The sequence below is a fragment of the Macaca mulatta genome, chromosome 11 (genome assembly GCF_049350105.2).
Source record: "Macaca mulatta isolate MMU2019108-1 chromosome 11, T2T-MMU8v2.0, whole genome shotgun sequence".
Classification (NCBI taxonomy): Eukaryota; Metazoa; Chordata; class Mammalia; order Primates; family Cercopithecidae; genus Macaca; species Macaca mulatta.
This window is the reverse complement of record NC_133416.1, coordinates 10,769,368-10,790,357: the sequence shown is the minus strand read 5'-3', so window position 1 is coordinate 10,790,357 and position 20,990 is coordinate 10,769,368. Positions and strand designations below refer to the sequence as shown.

Here is a 20,990-nt window from a genome sequence, read left to right as displayed (position 1 = left end):
TTGAACTCAGGAGGCAGAGGTTGCAGTGAGCTTAGATCGAGCCATTGCACTCCAGCCCTGGAGACAGTGCAAGACTCCGTCACCAAAAAAAAAAAAAAAAAAAAAAGAAAGAAAGAAAAAGAAATATGACTGATGATCTCGTTGTATAAAAGTAAAAAAAATTACTAGCATGTAGAGTGTTAAAAAATTAGGATAAGTATGTCAGTTTCTGCCATAAAAAACGCAGCTAGGATTCATCAGATCAATTTTGGGAATACTGCAAACTGAGTAATACTAATTTTTTCAGTCCATAAATACAGAATCTCTCCTTTATTTAGATATTCCTTAATCTATTTCAAAGATGGTTTGCATTGTACACAGAATGACTCTTACACTTCTGTTATTAAACTTATTCTTTATTTTCTTATTTTTGATGTTATTGTAAACAAAGATTTTTCTAAATTTCATTTTCGGATTTTTCATTGCTAGTCTGTAAAAGCACTATTAATATTTTATATTGATCTGTATCCTGTAATCTTGCTGAACTTGTTTATTACCTCTAATTTTTATTGTTGTTGTGAATGTTTTAGGACGACATGATATGCAAGATCATGTTATCTGTAAATAAAGACTGTTTCACTTCTTCCTTTCCTATTTGAGTCTGTTTTCTCTTTTTCTTGTTTTATTGCCTTGGTAAGAAACTCCAGCATAATGTTGAATAGAAGAGGTGAAAGCAGATCCACTCCATCATTTTCACCAATATCATCCCCAGGTTGGGTTATCAAGGACTGGCTTTTCAGTATCAGGGCAACGAGTCCTTGTTATGTACAGTGTGAAGACTTAGTCAATGAATTTAAAATCACTAAAGTTTATATTTACACAGTTCTCTTATTTTAGACGGAGTCTCCCTCTGTCGCCCAGGCTGGAGTGCAGGGGCATGGTCTTGGCTCACTGCAAGCCCCGCCTCCCGGGTTCATGCCATTCTCCTGCCTCCGCCTCCCAAGTAGCTGGGACTACAGGCGTCTGCCACCATGCCGGGCTAATTTTTTGTATTTTTAGTAGAGACAGGGTTTCACCGTGTTAGCCAGGGTGGTCTCGATCTCCTGACCTCGTGATCCGCCTGCCTCGGCCTCCCAAAGTGCTGGGATTACAGGCGTGAGCCACCGTGCCTGGCCTATACATGTCATTTTTTTTAACAAAGGTTATCCTATTATATTTTCTCACTGTGTTAGAAGTGCTTAAATTAAACTTTAAATGTATATTGATGGACCACAAGTCATATCCAAGTCTGACACAATAATTTATCCAAGACAGACACATAATTTTGAGATCCTGGAGGTGAATAATAAAGACAGTAAGTGCATAGAAGTATATTTCTCTTAATGGAGAGGCTTCATGTTTATTTATGTGTATGTTTTCAGTAGTGGTTTGTGTCGTTAAATTTTTGGAAACGAAGGTTTTTTTATATTTAGTTTGAAAAGAAGAATGTGCTTACATAGCCAATACCTAAATGCAATTATAAAAGTGTTTTAACATCTTTGCATGCTTGTTTCTTCATTTGTGTCACTTCATGGTATTTTTTAAAAATTTCCACAGTTACTTGTTATAGTTCATATTTTCTGCTTCTTGGCATGTTGGATAATTCCTGATTAGATGCTGGATATTATGGTTTATGTTTACAGATGCCTTGACGTTGTGGTTTTTGTATAAAGCATGTTATATTGGTAGTCTTCATGTAAAGACTATCAGGCAGTTAACTTACCTTACATGGAGATACGTTTCATAATTTCGAAACCTGTTTTTAATTTTTGCTAGGTTATGAGCTAATCTTACCTCCTCTTCAGGGACAGTTTATTTCTGCTACCAAGGTCTGATCTCTCTGAAAGACCCTGGTGATCACTGATGACAGCACAAGAAGAGATTAAGTGTTAATAGCATTAAAATGTCAAAGATGCAGAACAGACAGTACAGTGTACTAAATAATGACATTTTGGGGGAGGCTAAGAAAAAGGAACTTTTGCAGTTACAAAAAGAGGAAATATGTTCTAAAATAAAGAGCAAACTATTAGCTTAAAAGAAATCAGTAACTTCAAATACAGATTAAAAAATTTGAGGTTTACACAAAAGTGGAGGTACCAGTATTCTCTAGCTAGTAAATGATGTCAAAGGTAACTCAGAGTCATTTAGTTGTAAGCACACGAATTTGCTTAAGAGAGTTTTCTTAACAAAGACAAGATGCATGAGAGAGAGCAAAAGAGAGAGAATAGTTTTCAGTAATTTGGCTGGGAAGAGTTGTATTGTTCTTATGTACCCGAAGTATAGTTGGACTGAATACAAAAGTTGAGATCTGTTATCAGATTTCCTCTGAATTTTAGTTGCACTTTCTGCCAGATGACATAATTATTAAAAAACACAATACAGTTTTGATTTCTGATCCTGTGTCTGAGGCTCAATTTTTCTATCTGGAGACTTTCAGGATCTTGTATTTATTCCTAGAATTCTTAAATTCTGCAGTGATGTGTCTTTTAAGTCTGTTTTTATTCTTTCCATTGGGCATTCAATGTGAAGCTTTAAACAGGAAACTCACACCCTTAGCTTCTGAGACTTCTTTTTTATACTTATTTCCTATTTTTCCTCATATCTTTATTCTAATGTCTTTTTTCTAGCATTCCTGTTAGTGAAACCCTAGTGCTCTTGGGCTGATATTCTACTATCATTATACTTTTTCTTTTACCTCTTCCTTTTTAGTGTTTATCGTCTAGGAAATTTCTCAAGTTTTTCCTCCACCCATTTTATAGAATTTGTTTTTCTAATTTATTTTCTTATAATTTTGATTTTCAAGGATTATTTCTTGTTGTCAAATGATCTTTTTTATAGTTTACTTTTTGTTTAAGTGATATAGTATTTTCTTTCCCCACTCCTGAGATTATGAATTATAAGAATATTTTCAATCTTTCTTTTATTTTTACCATCAATTCTAATTTGAACTTCATCTTATGTGTACTTGTTTTTGATCTCTACTTTTTTTTTTTTTTTTTTTTAGATGGAGTCCTGCTCTGTTGCCCAGGCTGGAGTGCAGTGGCACGATCTCTGCAACCTCCGCCTCCCAGGTTCAAGTCAAGTGATTCTCCTGCCTCAGTCTCCCAAGTAGCTGGGATTACAGGCATGTGCCACCACACCCAGCTAATTTCTTTATATGTTTAGTGGAGACGGAGTTTCACCATGTTGGCCAGACTGGTCTCGAACTCCTGGCCTCAAGTGATCTGCCTGCCTCAGCCTCCCAAAGTGCTGGGATTCAGGCATGAGCCATCGGGCCCAGCCTGATCTCTACTTTTATTGGAGACTTTTCTAAATATCTAGTAGTCCTTAGGTGTCTAACAGTATGCAAGACTGAGGTATTAAATAAGCAAAGGGAATTTCTGTGTCTGGGATCAGTGGACATCACTGGATGTTCAGGCAGAAGTTATTTATTTCTTCTTAATCTCAATGTTTGTAGGTCTTTATTATTAAGCAGGTCAGTTTTTTCAAAGAAAAATTCTCCAATTTTCTTCTTGGGTGCCTTAAGTCTGATTGTCAAGGATATTGAGGTCAATTAGGAGATGGGTCAAAGCATCTCTCTGCTATTCAGAATTTCAATTAATTCCTCTGTCTTTAATAAAGCACTTTCCTCCCTTAGCCTTGCCTAGAAACTCCCACCCTGAATTCAGCCTCCTTTTGGTTCAATAATGACAGGCAATACACTTCCAATCTTCAGTAGACATACAGGGTTGCAGTTTGGTTGTTCAAGGTGTTCCTTGTATATATTTTCTACTAATTCTCCAGTTTTTCCCCATATTGAGCCCATACTATATTAGTTTTCTATTGCTAAATAACAAATTACCTTAAGCTTTGTGGTTTAAAACAATGCACATTGGTTATCTCATAATTTCTGTATGCCAGGTGTCTAGGCATGGCTTGGGTAGGTGCTGTGCTTCCGACACTCACAAGGCTGCAGTGAAGGTGTTGGCTGTGGCTCTCATCTCATCCGAGGCTCGTCTGGGGAAGGATCTGCTTCTAGGTTCACATGGTTGCTGGCAGCATTCCCTTCCTTGTGGGCCATCAACTGAGGGCCTGAGTTTCTTGGTGGCTGCCAGCCAGAGGTAGCCCTCAGTTTCTTGCTGTAAGGACTTTCCCAACATAGCACCTTGCTTTCTCAAAGCCAGCCATGGAGAGAGTCCCCTCTGGCAGACAGTTATTATAATCTCAGGTACATAACATTACATTCATGTAATCATGCATATACCATTACCTTCTGTATTTTATTGCTTAGAGGCAAATTACAAGTGCTATCCACACTCAAGGAGAAGAGATCACACCAGGGCTTGAAGACCAGAACACAGGGATGATGGGAGCCACCACAGAGTCTGTGGTGCACAGGGTCTCTGATGCTTTAGCATCCAGGGACCTATGCCTAAGTTACTCAACATATTCCAAACCTTGTAGACATTTCTCATCTATGCCTAGTTGCTCCCAATCATTTTTATTCTATTGAATGTTTTTATTAATATAGTTTTTACAGAGATTTGAGAGAAAGCAGAAACAAATACATCTGTTGAATGTTACCTGAAAGTACCCTATTGAATTTTTAGGTAGACTTTGTAAGTTTGAAAATTAAAACAAAAAACTTCACATCTATGAGAAAAAAAATCAGATATATTACTTTTAACACTTTATTTAATTTTCTTAATGAGCAACCTAATTTAGAATATTAATCAATTAGTTTTCTTTTCTTTTCTTTTTTTTTTGAGACGGAGTCTCGCTCTGTCGCCCAGGCTGGAGTGCAGTGGCCGGATCTCAGCTCACTGCAAGCTCCGCCTCCCGGGTTTACGCCATTCTCCTGCCTCAGCCTCTGGAGTAGCTGGGACTACGGGCACCCGCCACCACGCCCGGCTAGTTTTTTGTATTTTTTTTAGTAGAGACGGGGTTTCACCTCGTTAGCCAGGATAGTCTCGATCTCCTGACCTCGTGATCCACCCGTCTCGGCCTCCCAAAGTGCTGGGATTACAGGCTTGAGCCACCGCTCCTAGCCAATCAGTTAGTTTTCAAGCCCACTTCATATATATATATATATATATATATATATATATGCCAAAAAGTTTCCATCTCAGAGAAACATTGGGTTGGATTTGTATTCATAGATTAATTTTTATGAAATTTCATACAAAATTTATAAGATTTATATTGAATTTGTATTAATTTATGTGAAAATATTCATATGAAAGTAATTCATACTAATAAATATAGTTTGATGATTTGATTAGCTAAAAGTTAACATTGACTAAGAACATTGTGTGTTTCAGGTATTAGTTCATTTAAGTCTTCTGGTATCACAACCATAGGAGCTAGGTACCTTTATTATCCCTAATCGCTGATGAGGAAAACAAGGTAATTCACTCAAAGTCACACAGAAGGATAGGACTTGAGCAGAAATTTGAAACCAGATTACTTGACACCAAAGCCTATCAACTCAATAGTTAAACTATATTGCTTTCCCTGGAACTGGAAGTCGAGATTAAAAATGGTGTCCTCCCTTCAGGGAGCTGATTTTCTAGTATGTCAATAAGTAAGTAATTTACTGACAATTTATATACAAAACAAAAATGCCCCAACAGAGCACGCATGAGGTTTTACTGCAGCCCACAGGTGCATCAGAGAGGAAGTGCCACTTGAAATAAGATGTTACATTGAAATAAATAAACATTTAGTTTTACTAAGAAACAGAGATGATGAATCAGTGGTCTAACCACACTGAAACGGGCGGTGAAGAAGCATTTTCAGGTTTTGCAGCAATTTGTGTTAGGCTGTTTTCTCTTTGTCATTCCAGGGTTTAAAAAAACTTCATACAAATGGAATCACACAATCTTGTGATCATTTATGTTTGGCTTCTTTGCTTAACGGTAGGTTTCTGATATTTGTGTTTTTGCATATATAACGAGTATAGTGCTTCTTGTATGGATGCTGCAACATTTATCTATTTTATAGTTGATGGATATCTGATTCCAATTCAGGGCTATTATGAATAAAACTGCTACGAATATTTATTCCTTTCTTTGGGTGCCCATACATGTTTGTTTCTATTAACGAGTGAGCGGAATTCCTGGTTCACAGAGTATGCTGATGCACAGCTTTAGTAGAGACTACCAAATTAAGATGGTTATCAATTTGAACTTCCGCCAGAAGTTTATGAGCATGTCAGTTGATCTAAATTCTCACCAACCTCTGGTATTCTCAGATTTTACTTTTTTAATTTCTTTAAAAATTTTAGATATTCTAGTTGGTGTGTACTGACTCCTTTAAGTTTACTCATTTCTCTGATGACGAATTTGAGTGTTTTGATAAGACTTTTTTTTTTTTTTTTGCCATTTGGTGTCCTTTTTCTGTGAAATTACTTCTGTAGTCTTTTTCTCACTTAAACATTTGTTGTCACCTGTTTTTTCAAATTGATTCATGAGTTTGAAAACTCTCACTCTCCCAGTCTTGGCGGAGAGACTTTGCGTGCACGTAGGAGCACATCCTGGATCCTCAGCAGGCAGGTAGCTCGCTGTGCTGTTCCTTCACTTCCTGCACAGGCTGAGCTTTAAGGTCAGCCAGAGGTGAGAGCTTAGGTTCTTCTCAGGTAACTCCTGAACCTGTATACAGCCCTGTACATTCACACTGCCCTGTGCTTGTGTACGACCTTCAAGATTCCAATAAATATGTTGGAGATTTTGAAGCCTACTATAGACATCTCATCTCCAGTTTTTTGTTTTTTTTTTAAGTTTTCATCAGTTCTTTGTCTCAGTTTTTATTATATTGCTGCCTTGGGAAGTTAAACAATTATCCCTGGTGTTTTTGACAAACACCCTCAGGAATTATGGAAAGAGTAGATGAATTTAAATAGTCCGGAGGTGAGTAGGCAAGTTTCAGCAGCAGTGCAAGCTGGAAGAAAAGGAGGCGTTCTGCCAGTAGGGGGCCAGTGTGATTGAAGTTGCCATAAACTTTAACAGAAATGAAACCAGGCATTCAGCTTTAAGTACATATATAATTTGAGACAGAGTCTCTCTTTGTCGCCCAGGCTGGAGTGCAGTGGCAGGATCTCGGCTCACTGCAACCTCCCCCTGCCACGTTGAAGTGATTCTCTTGCCTCAGCCTCCTGAGCATCTGGGATTACAAGCACCCGCCACCACGCCCAGCTAATTTTTGTATTTTTAGCAGAGAGGAGGTTTCACCATGTTGGCCAGGTTGGTCTCAAACTCCTGATCTCAGGTGATCCACTCAAACTCCTGATCTCAGGTGATCCACTTGGCCTCCCGAAGTGCTGGGATTACAGGCATGAGCCACCATTCCCGTCCAACGTCCTATATTTTTATGTGTCAAAATATGTCATGTTTTTCCAAACTGCCAGATTGCCTGGGTATGAAGCCTAGATCTGAAATTTAAAGCCTTCTGGTAAAGCAATTATTTGTGACTTGGTTTTGTTACATATTAAATGAGATATTAGATCTAAGTCACAGGGCTGTTTTGGAGATTACATGAATTATATATAAAACATTTAGCGTCTAGCATATAGAAACACTATAGAGATGTTGGTTATAATTATTGTCATATTTTAATCATCCTTATTGTAATTACCACCATCTGGTACACATTTTCATTACTTTTATTATTTTGGTGCTTTGGATAATACAAGGAGCAAGAGTGCTAAAACTTAGCAAAGTAGTGTGGGTTGAAGACCACATCATATAGAACCAGCTATAAACCAACAGGATGTGACCAGTGGAGCAGACCAGAGCAACAGTTAAGAGAGAGGATTAATAAGCAACAAACAAGTTTTTAAGTACTCTCTGAGAATTCTTAGGATTATTCAGAAAAATATATTTTTAAAGGCAGAATGAGACTTCAAGTTATTTTATTTGGCTATTACGAAAAATATGGATAATCCATTGCTAGGCAATACCAACCCTCTTTCCACTGAGGACAATTTGAAAGGCTGGACAAAATGTTTCAAATTGCTATTTTAATTTAATTTAATTTAATTTTTTAGACAGCATCTCACTCTGTTACCCAGGCTCAAGTACAGTGGTGCAGTCACAGCTCACTGCAGCCTCAAACTCCTGGGCTCAAGCAATCCTCCCACCTTGGCCTCCCAAAGTGCTGGGATTACAGGCACAAGCCACTGCACTCAGCCTCAAACCATCATAAAGGCATCAATGAAATTATATGCTATTGAAAAATAAAGCAATACAAATCCAAGAGAAAACTGAAACCCAGAAATAAGAGCTGCTTTTCCAACAGAAAATCTTACAGATAGAAAATTTAAAAATTTTAAAAGATACTATTTTTTTATATTGCTGCAGTAACAAATTACCACGAATTTAGCGGCTTAAAACAACACATGATTGTCTTGCAGTTTATATGGCTCAGAAGTCCAGGCACAGTACTACTCAGTTGGTTTTCTGTTTAGGGTCCTATAAGGCCAAATTCAAGGACCCGTTTTTTTTTCCTGGAAGCTCTGGGGGGAAAAATCTGCTTTTAAGCTTGAAATAGTTTGGATGTTTGTCCTCTCCAAATCTCATGTTGAAATGTAACGCCAGTGCTGGAAAGGAGACTGGTGGGATGTCTTTGGGTCATGAGGAAGATCCCTCATGGATGGCATAGTGCATCCTCTTGGTAATAAATGAGATCTCACTGTGAGTTCAGGCAAGATCTGGTAAGAGCATGTGGCACTTTGCCCCCAGCTCTCTTCACATGGTGGCTCCCCATTACCTTCTGCCATGATTGTAAGGTTCCTGAGGCCTCACCAGGAGCAAATGCTGGAGTCATGATTGTGTGGCCTGCAGAACCATGAGCCAATTAAACCTCTTTCCTTTATGAATTACCCTTCCTCACGTCTTCCTTCCTTCCTCCCTTTTCTTCCTTCCTTCCTTCCTTCCTCCCTCCCTCCCTCTTTCCTTCCTTCCTTCCTCTCTTATTTCCTTCCTTCCTTCCTTCCTTCCTTCCTTCCTTCCTTCCTTCCTCCCTCCCTCCCTCTTTCCTTCCTTCCTTCCTCTCTTATTTCCTTCCTTCCTTCCTTCCTTCCTTCCTTCCTTCCTCCCTCCCTCCCTCCCTCCCTCCCTCTTTCCTTCCTTCCTTCTCTTCCTTCTTTTTCTTTCTTTCTTCTTTTTTGACAGCATCCTCAGTCTGTTGCCCTGGCTCTAGTGCAGTGGCAATCCCAGCCCAATGCAGCCTCTACCTCCCAGGCTCAGGTGGTCCTTCCACCTCAAACTCCTAAGTATCTGGGATGATAGGCGCATGCACCATGCCCAGCTAATTTTTGTATTTTTAGTAGAGACTGGGTTTTATCATGCTGTCCAGCTGGTCTCGAACTCCTGAGCTTAAGGGATCCACCCACCTCGGCCTCCCAAAGTCCTAGGATAACAGGCGTGATCCACTGCACCTGGACAGGGAATTCTTTATAACAATGCAAAAAGAGTGTAATACAAAGGTTATTCAGGTTGTTGGCAAAACCAGTTTATTCGACTATAGTGCTCAAGTTTCCTTTTCTTCTTGGCTGAGGACTGAGAGCCTCCCTTCTTAAGGTCAACAGTCATTGTATTATTGATTTGTTGTCTAGATACATGATAGGTAGGTAGGTAGGTAGATAGATAGATAGATGATGGGGGTGGGGAGAAACAGATTCCTTTATCAATTACACGTGTTAGAATGTCTTGCACTCTGTGACGACTTGTCCTTCTGTCCATGATATCTTTTGAAAACTAGAAGTCCGTAATTTTAAGTTTACAATGTGCACATTTTTGTTTGTTTCAAGTTATTGAAAAGTATATGTAAAATAAGGAGAAAATAAGGTGAGCTTCAGGTCTCAGAACCTAGAAATTTGGAAGTAAGTCAACTTGTGGTAACATAGTTCTTTAGCATATACGAAGCACTTTTACATGCATTATATTAATTACATTTTATACTTGGCAATAAAAATATTGAGAAATATGGATGGGGTGCAGTATTAACAAGGGTTAGGTTTCACTTTTCTAGATTAAGTTATTTCCTTTATAACTAGAAAAAATATAAAAAGTAGTGTTGAGAGAGTGGTGACTACCGTATCTTTCCACTACAGAAATCAAGAATCATCATCCACACACACACAAGCCACTTGAGTGTAAAAATTTTGAAAAATTTTATTGTTAATTGACAAATTATAATTGTATATATTTGTGGGGTATAATGTAATGTTATTTGTACACAGTGTGGAATGATTAAATCAAGCTAATTACCATATCCCTATAATTATGTGAAACGTGCAGCTGACGTATTCCCCTTTCCAAAGGAAGAAATTGAAATTATGTTGAAAAAGCAACGCAAAACGCGGATAACTGATGGTTTTATTTTACATATATTTATGTAACTATTCAACATGAATGTAGCCTACAGAGCCTACAGAGTTAAAATTTTGATGATTAGCTAAAGGTTTGAATATGGGAGTATATCTTTAATATGCTTCCATCGCACCCTACATTTTTCCTATTATAACCTTCATCACACCGTATTAATTCATCTTCTTGCTTGTTTTCCAAACAGACCGTGAATTCCACAAAGTCAGTTGCCATGCGGAATTTGCTCAGTATTTTAACTCTGGTGTCCATCATAGCAGCAGGTGCTTGCCAAATGAAATTTTAAAAAGGTTTTCCGAAAACAAACACAAATAAGATATATTACGTAGAAATAGACATGTCTTGTAGAAACGTTGCTTTATGCCAATACTGGAAATGTGAAGACATTGTGTTTCTAGTTATAATAATCATCATGAGTGTTTAATACATGCCTACGGTGTACTAGGGAGCCAGATAATGTTTTAAGTTTGTTTTCATGTACTAACTAATTTAATATCTAGCTAATTTTAGCTGAATTTTGAATGAGTTCTGATAAAATAGCTAGTCAGTCCGCGTGGCAGAGATGAAACTAGGGCGGTCTGGCCCCCAGTGCCTTGGCTCTGAACAGCGCCATGCGCTACATATTTTGTTCTATACTTAAAACAGAAGTGCAGTAATCTCCTACAACCACTAGACGGCACTGCAACTTTTGTAACGGGGACAGAGCCTGGGGCAAGAGGGGTTCTTGAGACAAACTCAGTTTTTATATTTGTAATTGCTCACTAGCAAGCAGAGTCATACTTTAAATAATAAAATTATTCCCTTTAAGAATTCTATTTTTTAAATCTATTTAAAGAAAGCAGTGGTCCTTAAGAATAAAATGACTTCAAATTATGTGTAAAAAAATAACTCTCAGTTATCCGTGTTTTATCCATTGCTTTTTCAACATAATTTCAACTTCTTCCTCTGGAGAGGGAAGCACGTTAGCTGGTCATTTCACATAATTATAGGGATTCAATAAAATTATTTTTAAAAATGATAAAATTCATTGAATTTTTAGGTGATACAGTCAGTATTCAATGAGTTAAAAACTATCATACTAATATAGAAATAATATTTTTAAGCTTGCTCAGTTTTCATAATTTGATTAGATTTTATGCACATAAAAATATGTTATAACTAAAATATTAATCACAAGACATTGTTTTCTAAGATGACTGGGGAGTAGATTGTTCTTAACGATAGACTATTAGAGCTAGGAAGCTGCTTGTTTCATTTTTTTCCCACAGCTGTGGGAAGTCAGGAGCGCAGAGGTCGTTATTTTTCACTAAGCAGTGTCTGAAATCCACATTTCCGTTTGCCATCTGTCAATAGTTTAGAGATACCATACACATCACACATTTCCAACAGGCAGAGAAGAATATTGCAAATTACATTTATAAAACAATTTTGAAGGTAATCGAATGTATTAGGCTATTCTTGCATTGCTATGAATATATCTGAGACAAGGTAATTTATAAAGAAAAAAGGCTTAATTGGCTTACGGTTCTGCAGTTTTTACAAGCATAACACTGACACTGCTCAGCTTCTGTGGAAGCTTAGGGGTGCTCTTATGGTAGAAGGTGAAGTGGAGTGGGAGCAGGCATGTCACATGGAGAAAGCAGGAAAGAGAGGGAGACAAAGAGAGAGAGAGAGTGCTGCACACTTTTAAAAGACCGGATCTCCTGAGAACTCACTCACTGTTGCAAGGAGACCACCAAGAGGATGATGCTAAACCATTCATGAGAAATTCGCTCTCATGATGTCATCGCCTCCCACCAGGCCCCACCCTAACAAAGGGGATTACCATACAACATGAGATTTGGGCAGGGACACACATCCAAGCTACATCATCAAGTTTTTTGCTGATTGAAATATCCCATGAAGATTATGCCTCATTTCTATGTATTGAATTATTTTACGTAAATAACTAAAGTGTATATAGCACTTCAGAATTGAACAGGATACTTTCAGAGCATTGACTATGAGGAGTAATTATTACTGAGCATCTTCTATACACAGAAAAATGAATATGCATACATACACCCTTTAGCATATAAGTATATGAAAACAATTTGATATGTATAAGCTGTTGTAAAACTAAGAGTTTTACCCTAGATGGGATTTTTTTCTAAGTTATAGTACTCTGTTTTCTTCTTTCTCATACAGTATATACTTTTAAATGTATTTTGAAGGAATGAACTTTCTTGGAAACCATTGTGTTTATTCTACTTTTATTTCACATACATGAAAACAGCTTATAATTGTACTGAACACAAAATACAAACAAATACATTTTATTGCACATAAAAATATTTTAAAAGAAGTATTGAAGTATTGCACATAATAGAATTGATTAGGAAAGTCACAAACCTATTATAAGACTAGTATTATTCTAGGTTTGAACATTACAGAATATTTCCTGATGGAGATTTGCCACATCACATATTGCACATTTTCCAACACTTTTCTAGGTTTTACAAATATTCCTCATACTCTTTGCTTATGTCTTTTCTCTGTAAAACAATGTATAAAAGATTATAAAGGTAAAGAAATATGTACCATCGAAAAGGACCAGTCTATGGCTGAGGAAGTAAAAAAATAAATACATGATCATCCCATTCTTTTTGGGGAAAAATAACAAAGTAAATTGGCAAATTTCTCTAAAAAGAGAGAAATATCACAAATCTTAGTTTCATAAGCATTTGTCCATTTATAAATGCTCCCTGAGTTTAAGGGATTCAATGACTAAATACGTATGTTACCAGCCATAATTCCTTTGTTTACATTCAGTATCTAGTACCAACATCTAACTCCTTCCAATAGTGCAAAGGCGTGAAGCGCTCTCACTGTTGGTAGTCATTCAGCAATAAATAGTAAGTCCATGCCTAGTTATTTCATTATTTCTGGATTCAAAATAATATAAAGTGCATCCAAAGGTTTCATAGTCATTCTTCTCATTCTTGGGCATGGTTATCAGTCAACCTGTTATGCTTCCAGCTCATGGCAACAAGAGCCCACAATGAAGATTTTTCCTGGAATTTCTTCCTTTTTTCCATAGTTCTGTTTGGAAGAAAATTCCCAAGATACTACAAAAAAAATTTTTTTTTCACAAAGTCTGCATGGAAAACTTCAGACCACAGAGCAGCATCCATTGACACAGATTTCCTTGAGTTCCATTCTACAATAGTCAATAAGTGAATATGTTTCCTTATGATTTGTAAGGTTTGTTACATATCCAGTATAAATTCTTCTCACATTCCATGCTGCTGACTTCCGTGTTTTTCAGAAAAGCGCACTTCTCAGACCCTGTCAAGTTGAACCTGTCAAACAATAAAGAAACTTACAATTATTTTCAGCTCATTGTTTTCATTCAGTTACATGAGAATGAACTCAAGATGGTGACCTCTGCTTCTTTTAAATTCTCAGCAGGATACATAAGTCAAATAATCATAGACTAATTTGTAGAGACAATGGACAAGAATTGAAAACAAAAGTATGTGGAAAAAAAATATGGAGGTAAGAGGAAAGCACGCCATTCATTTGGCTGGCATGGCACCAGAGAAGTGATTCTTGGTCATTTTTGAGTTCATAGATTTTTCAATAAATAATTTCACAAAATTATATGCATCCAACAGCCAGGCATACTAGTGCATACAGCTTTAGGGGGTTTATGGTTCCTGAAGCCCATCTGTGGATATGGAACCATAGGACAAATATTAGGAATCTCTTTTCTAGAGACCTGAATTTTAATCTCGATACTTTATCAGTATTATGATCAACAACAAACTTATAAAATGATCTTCAAACATTAAATGTATTTTAACTAAAAGTAATGAAAATAGAGTATCTAATTCTGGGGCAAATTTTCTTTCAGGTCTATAGAAATTCATAATTAGGCATTGAAACTATTCTTTATTCTGTGGAGATGAAAACTGAGAAATAGTAAGAGGGATTTATTTTCCAACAACTATCTCATTAGTAAAGACTAAATGTGACATTGAAAGTGGGGTTTTGTTGCATCATCATAATTATCATTAGAATATATCCAAATGAACCAGATCTATTCCTCTCATTAGAGTTTGCTGAGAAAAATTACTATAAGCATTTATTTTATGTATTATAAGTGTGGATAAAGAAAAAAGAATAATAATAAAGGCTGTCATTAAAGAATTTGAGTATACGCATTCAGAAGAGATTGTTAGAGCTCTTGAAGAGCTCAGCCTTCGTATCTAAAGTGCTTTGAAAGGAGAAAAGGAAAATGATTTTCCTGAGATGCTCGCCAGAGGCTTCTGGAGACTTACCAGTTGTTAAATTCTTTGCCATTTGACCACTTCCATGGGTGACCAGGCTCCTTTTTCAGTCCAACCCAGTGTTCATCTCCACCTGCGTATCGTTTTAGAAAGTTCTTAAAGAAAGCACAAGGGAGTTGTTACATTAAACACCCTTCTAGGGAAGTAGATAGTAAATCCTGTTTCTCAAAAGCTGCAACTTGAGGCATGACAGCTCATGTGACCATTGACTCATTCTATATAGGATCAGCATATTTGGATTTCTGGTCTTTGAAGCTAAGCAATCAAGTCAAATTTAAAAGACTAAAGTGAGTAAATCTCATTTTGACCTCAGGCTGATCATATGGTTCTCTGGGGTGATATTTTCCTACATCTGAAATAGGTACAATATTGTTTTTTTCTTCCACTCAGAAACAGAAGGAAACCACTGATTAGCCATATTAATTAAAATAGTAATATTTTATCATTTTTTTCATTCTTACCATGTCCTTAACAGAATCAATGACAGCGAGAGTAGCACCATGTTCAGAACAAGCACTTTGGGCTGAAGTCCAGCTCCTCTTCACAGTAGAAATAAAGTAGCATTTCCTCTGGTAGCTAACCCAGTCATCAGAGCATGAAGAAACATGGCTATCTGATGGCATTGAGAATGTGTATTGGCCTGGACAATTGTATTGGCCCACTGTGAAAAGAAAAATGCTTTGTTTTAGTAACAAAAGAAATGAAATACCCATAGCATGCAAAACTAGCCTTAGGATGCTATGTCGTGCTAGGTGGTGATAAAGTAAAGGATAAAAGCTAAAAAGGAGAATTCTGAAAAGGGTATGAAGAAAGAAAGTTCTCAGGACCATATCTGATTTTCCATTGAGCCTAATCGTCATTGGATGGAGGTATGAGGATGAGGGGATGTACCTTTGGCCATTATGTCAGAAAATGACAGAAATATAGAAAAATTCTGAAAATTTGGACTAGATATTTCTTTGGACTAGAAAGGGTAAAGTACATTATATATTTCAAATAAGGTTTTGAATCTGAATGCAGAGGTGGAAGAATTTGAAGATGCAGTATTTATAACACTAGGTTGGAAAGATGAAGAGAGTAACTTTTAGGGAACCAATTCAAAATACAGAAAGACATATGGCTGAGAATATCTCAAAAAATGGTAAACATTCCCATTTGTAAAAGACACAAATATATCTCGGTATAGCTGGAGGTATCGAATACCGAACTCTCTGGGAACTTTTAAATATAATCTTAATTATTCAGAACTACCATTCTGTGTCCTTTGAGATAAAACACAAAAGACTGACCATTTCCTGATGAATCTATGACTTTAGATACGATTTTTTCCATAATCAATGAATGTGAAGTTCACATTTTTTTTCCAGCTAAATAGCTATTTATTCAGAATTCAAATCGGCTCCCTTCATTCTAGATGTAAACGTCTTTTCAAATGCAATTTTATTCTACAGTAATATATAAATCATAGATACTTTAATACTTATAAAAGTATTACATTAATTATTTGAGGATTGTGGAATTATGTCTAGTATTGAGTAGGAAATTGGCCATATATGGTACATGGGATGATTCTAAATTAGCTACAATTGCTGATTAACTAGACTAAACTAATATTGATTTCAGCTGGGCATGAATGCTTACAGCTGGGAGGCTTTGAAAGACTTGATGACGAGCAGACCCACCTGATAAGGCAATGAGAGCTATGATTAAAATGGTGATGAAGACCACATTCATTACAGCACACAGGACAGGAACTTGGAAGGATCCTTCACGATGTGTTGAGAAACGGGGGCTGGTGGCGTCATCTGGAAGGGAGAAAGTTGAGGGTGAGTTCAGGCAGACTATAGAAGGAATATGCGATATTCTTTTCAGGCATTTAAATTTAACATTTCCTATCTCCTGACATGAAATTTCCCCATCTCTTTATAGAAATTTTTCAAAAGATGTTAAAATAATAGAGGAAATGTAACAGTATTATAGACCAAATATTCAGTGAAAGATTTTTCATTTACCCTCTGTACAGTGGTGAAACAAAGTAAAAGCCTTTTTTTCCCCAACAAGTAGTGTTTCAGTGGAAGGATTTAGAATAGGAATATGATGTTAATGATAATTGATAGTTACAAAAAACTCTAGGAGGATATCTGTTCTATAGTCTAAGTAAATAACTGAGGAAAGAGAAAAGAGAATTTTGTGATTTAGATTTTGGATTTTAATTTTGCAGGATGAGCTGTTAAGATTCTTAACATGTGGCCCCACAAGGAGTATACAGGTCCGTGTTATGTTCTCAAACACTGAAATGTAAAATGGCTGCTTGAGTAACTGACAATGCAAAACAGTTTCAAAATAAAAAACATTCGATTTTTCAATATGGATGATTTTCATAACTTAAAAAAGTTTACATAAGACATATCCTGAAACACATGTATTTTTATCCTTCAAACATTTATCTAAAGGTAAACTGGACCAAGAGATGTTGCCTTTTTTCATAGCAATTTACTGGGTACTGGTGTCAACATCAACTTTTGCTTTATCTGGAAGCTCTTTTTCCCATCACAGATCTGCACTCAGATTTTGCAAGAGAAGTCTTTACTTCGCTGCCATCTAGCTCGATTTTCTCAACTTCTCAAAGTAAATTTTCCTTTTATCACCTGTGTAGAACCATCATCGGAAGCCACCATTGCTACCCAAGGTACCAAGTTCGGAGCTCTGTCTGGTTTCACTTCACGTTATGTGAGTCAGTTGTGCTGCTTGAACTCAGTATTGCAACAGCTCTGTCTCCTCAGTGAGCACTAACACACCCCAATAACCTATGGGCTCCAGGGTCTCACTCAGACCATTGGCTCAACTGGGGAGTAAGCTTTGAGATGACTCTCAGATGATACTTTACTCCCATTAATGAGGGCTATTGTTACCCACAGTTTGACTTATCTCCTAGGTGACAAAACATTTCCCCCAACACTTTTTCTTTGGTTTCAGGTCCCGCACATTAATGGAGAAGTTGAAAATAAACCCAATTTGCTACTTATTGAATCACCCAAAGATGACGTTCAGTGCTTCTTCCTACTAATGAAGCACCTACTAGGGCAGCCTAAATTAGACATTCAAAAGAAAGTTGAAATGGTATCAGGAAAAGTTAAGAATTTCTGCATTAGGTCCTTATTTCAGCTATGCTCTCTATTTTATTGAGTAGTAATTATTATTATTATTTCTTTTTGGCAGCGCAACTGTGCCATAAGTAACGGCTCACCTGATTACCTGAAAATTTGCTTGCTTTGCATTTGTTATCCACACTAAATTTTATGTTCTTAAACCCAGGATGGATTTATGAGAGGTAACTGATGTTTTTCGGAAGTAAGCTAATATAGTAGACATATGCTTAGAAAATAATGCCTTTCTACAAGATCGTTTTAGTTCTGCTGTCTCTCACATATCCCTTTGTTACTAGATAGCTCTTGCTGACAAGTAAAGACTAATTCCTAAGTGCTAATGCTTTAGGGTACCTCATTAACCAAGGAGAAAGGAATAAATGGAAAAACTCAAATAAATTTTACAGAAATAAGGTATAAAAAATAGGCAAAATCCCAGTAACAGGAAGTAAACTAGATAGGTGGACAGAATAGACAAATAGAAGAGAGGAAAATTTCTAGGATGATTATATTTTGATGAGAAACAAAGGAAAGGAAGAAAAAGTCTAAGTTACATAGACTTTGAAGCCAGACATTGGAAAGGTTAACTAGAAGGATGAAATGGAGGAAAAAAGTCTGATAAAGAATACCAAAGCAGAAGATTGCATTTTCAGGAATTCTTTTGTGACTTTTTTTTTTTAGTAAATTACACATGGACACTGTAAATTTTCATCTGCTCATATAGCTATTCTCTCAAAGATGGCAAACTTGCCCGTTTCCAGCAACGACATGATGCTGTCATGAGAACACAGGATAAGGCACGCTGAGAGCAGACAAAGATGCAAAGGAAGGCAAACAATGGAATTGCTTATGTGGAAAATAGAATTTTTCATAAAGGGAGACAGCACTTCCTGGAGAATGTACACATGGATATGAAAAAAAAATGATGGAGAATAACTGGCCTACAGCAGAAAGTTTTCTATTTAAATCTAAACACTGAGATGATATAAACTAAAGCAAAGAGAAAGATCTTTAAAGATCTTCTGAAATTAATTTTTGCAGCTTTCTCTTATCTCAGATATTCTATCTTCTTATAGATAAAGAGGGATTTACCTCTTCCCTGAAGAAGAACCTGTCTTCTCTAAAAGACAAAGCCTCACTTTCTTCCCTAACAACCATTAGATATCACATATATAGAGATTAGCAGTATATTTTCTCTACGATGATATATCATATATAGAGATTATATATCACATGTAGAGATTATATATCATATACACATCATATATAGAGTATATCTTCTATAACTACTATTATATGTCATACACGGAGATACTAGACAGTAAATATGCAATCAGAGCTGACTTACTTTCTTGTCCACTCTCCGGATGCAAAGAGCTGTTCTCTGTTACGTAACAATGATCAGAGCTCATCTTTATTCTCGAGATTCCCTAGTTAATCTGAGGTCAAGTCGATCTACAGTGAAAGTCTTTCCTGGAGCTCTTGTTCAGTCTCTGAGGCTCCGAGGCATTGGAGGGAGTTTATACTCCCTGTTGAAGTCTCCACCCCCTTCCTCTTACCGCCTACTTGCTTGACTACATTGTTTCTCTTTAATTTATGCTCCAGTGGACCAGACAATGTATAGTGTGTTGTTGTGGTGAAGTATGGGTTTTCCCTGTTGTCTGAAATGCGCTTTCTCACAACTGTAAGGTGTAGCAAGAGGAAAGTGGGATTTTCCCAGACTCTGAGACATCCTGCCCTAAATTTCTAGAAAACGCAAATAGTTTAGGAGACAGCATAATCTAAGTAAAGAATTAAAAGTTAGAGATTCCTGTCTTTGAGATAAAAATAATTTGGAGAAGGAGAGTGTAGTATTTTCCAGGAATCCCGTTCATCCATTTATTCATACATTTAACTGATATTTACTGAACACCTGCTATGCATCTGACACTGTCTGGGGCCCCAGGATTTATTGTTGAATATGAATGTTAAGATCTCTGTGCTCATGGATCTCTCTCCAGCCTGGAAGAGTTTTATTTAGAAAGCTACTAATTGGTTTTTGGAAGTGTGTCATTCACTTCTTCTCTGGCGACTAGATGTATCATGTAGTAAGAAGTTGTTTTAATGCAGGAAACAGAAAGCTTGTGGTCTGGAACTTCCTTGCTAGGCTCTAAAATTGTTTATCTTAAATTATCTGTTTCATTTATTTCCTGCTAATTTTCTTGTCACATTTTCTTGTCATTTAGACTGCTTTTATGTCACCTCAGAAACATGTTCTTCAATTCTCCCCCTGTGCTCTAGGTTAGTCTCTTCAGATACCTCTGAGACTTCAGTCATTTGAAGTAGGATTATTATTTAAAACATTGCTGTGGTATCAGTCTCATTCAGAGAAGTAATGACAGTCAACACAAGATGAATGCAGAAAGCTATGTGTGGGGATTTAAGGAGGGAAATCAAAATATCACTCTGATTAACAATCTTGGTGCCCAAAATTTTATTATTAATATCACTGATTTAGAATAAAGACATTCTGCTTTCAGAGTAAAGCCTTGCTGAAATGTTATGTATAGGTGGGTTGGAAGTTATCATCTAGAAAAGTTAGGTGGACCATTAGATGCATTTGTCTACCTAAGACACAAAGAGGTACACGTTGACCCTAAAGGCTCCATTTGCTTCCATTCTATTTTCTAGTCAATTTCTTAGTCCCTTTTCCACATAGCAGCTAGAACCATTGTTTTATAATTAAGTCATATCATTTTGGTGAAGCATTTAACTCCTCCCCCCACTGCACTTTGAAAGGCTTCCTATCAAATGTACCGTAAAATCCAAAGACCTAATAGTTGAGAATGCTTTATACATAATATGGCCCCTGGTTACCTCTCCTACCATTTTTCCTGTTATTCAGTATCCTCTCTGACAGAAACCTCCTCCTTAAAAATGCCAAGCATCCTACCACTACAAGGCTTTTACATTTTCTCTGAAAGATTCTTTTTCCATCTCCCTGCATGTCTCGCTCTCCCTTTAACCGACTCACTCTTCAGCTGCCACCTGCTCAGAGAAATTGTCAGTTGCTGTTATATGTAAAATAGAACCTCCCACTCTGCCTTTACAGATCGCTGTAAATATCTGATATTATATCATGGTTTATTATC

General features: G+C 36.8%; 1 protein-coding gene across 1 annotated transcript; it reads right to left on the bottom strand.

Annotated features, from left to right (window-relative positions):
* Positions 1-12,617: 12,617 nt before the first annotated feature.
* On the bottom strand, positions 12,618-19,368 carry CD69 (CD69 molecule). Its single transcript, XM_015151059.3, has 5 exons — positions 19,208-19,368; positions 16,396-16,518; positions 15,175-15,374; positions 14,705-14,808; positions 12,618-13,723 (listed from the first exon to the last, which is right to left on the bottom strand). The coding sequence occupies exons 1-5, from the start codon at positions 19,269-19,271 to the stop codon at positions 13,612-13,614; spliced, it is 603 nt and encodes a 200-aa protein (XP_015006545.1). The 5' UTR covers positions 19,272-19,368; the 3' UTR covers positions 12,618-13,611.
* Positions 19,369-20,990: the final 1,622 nt, after the last annotated feature.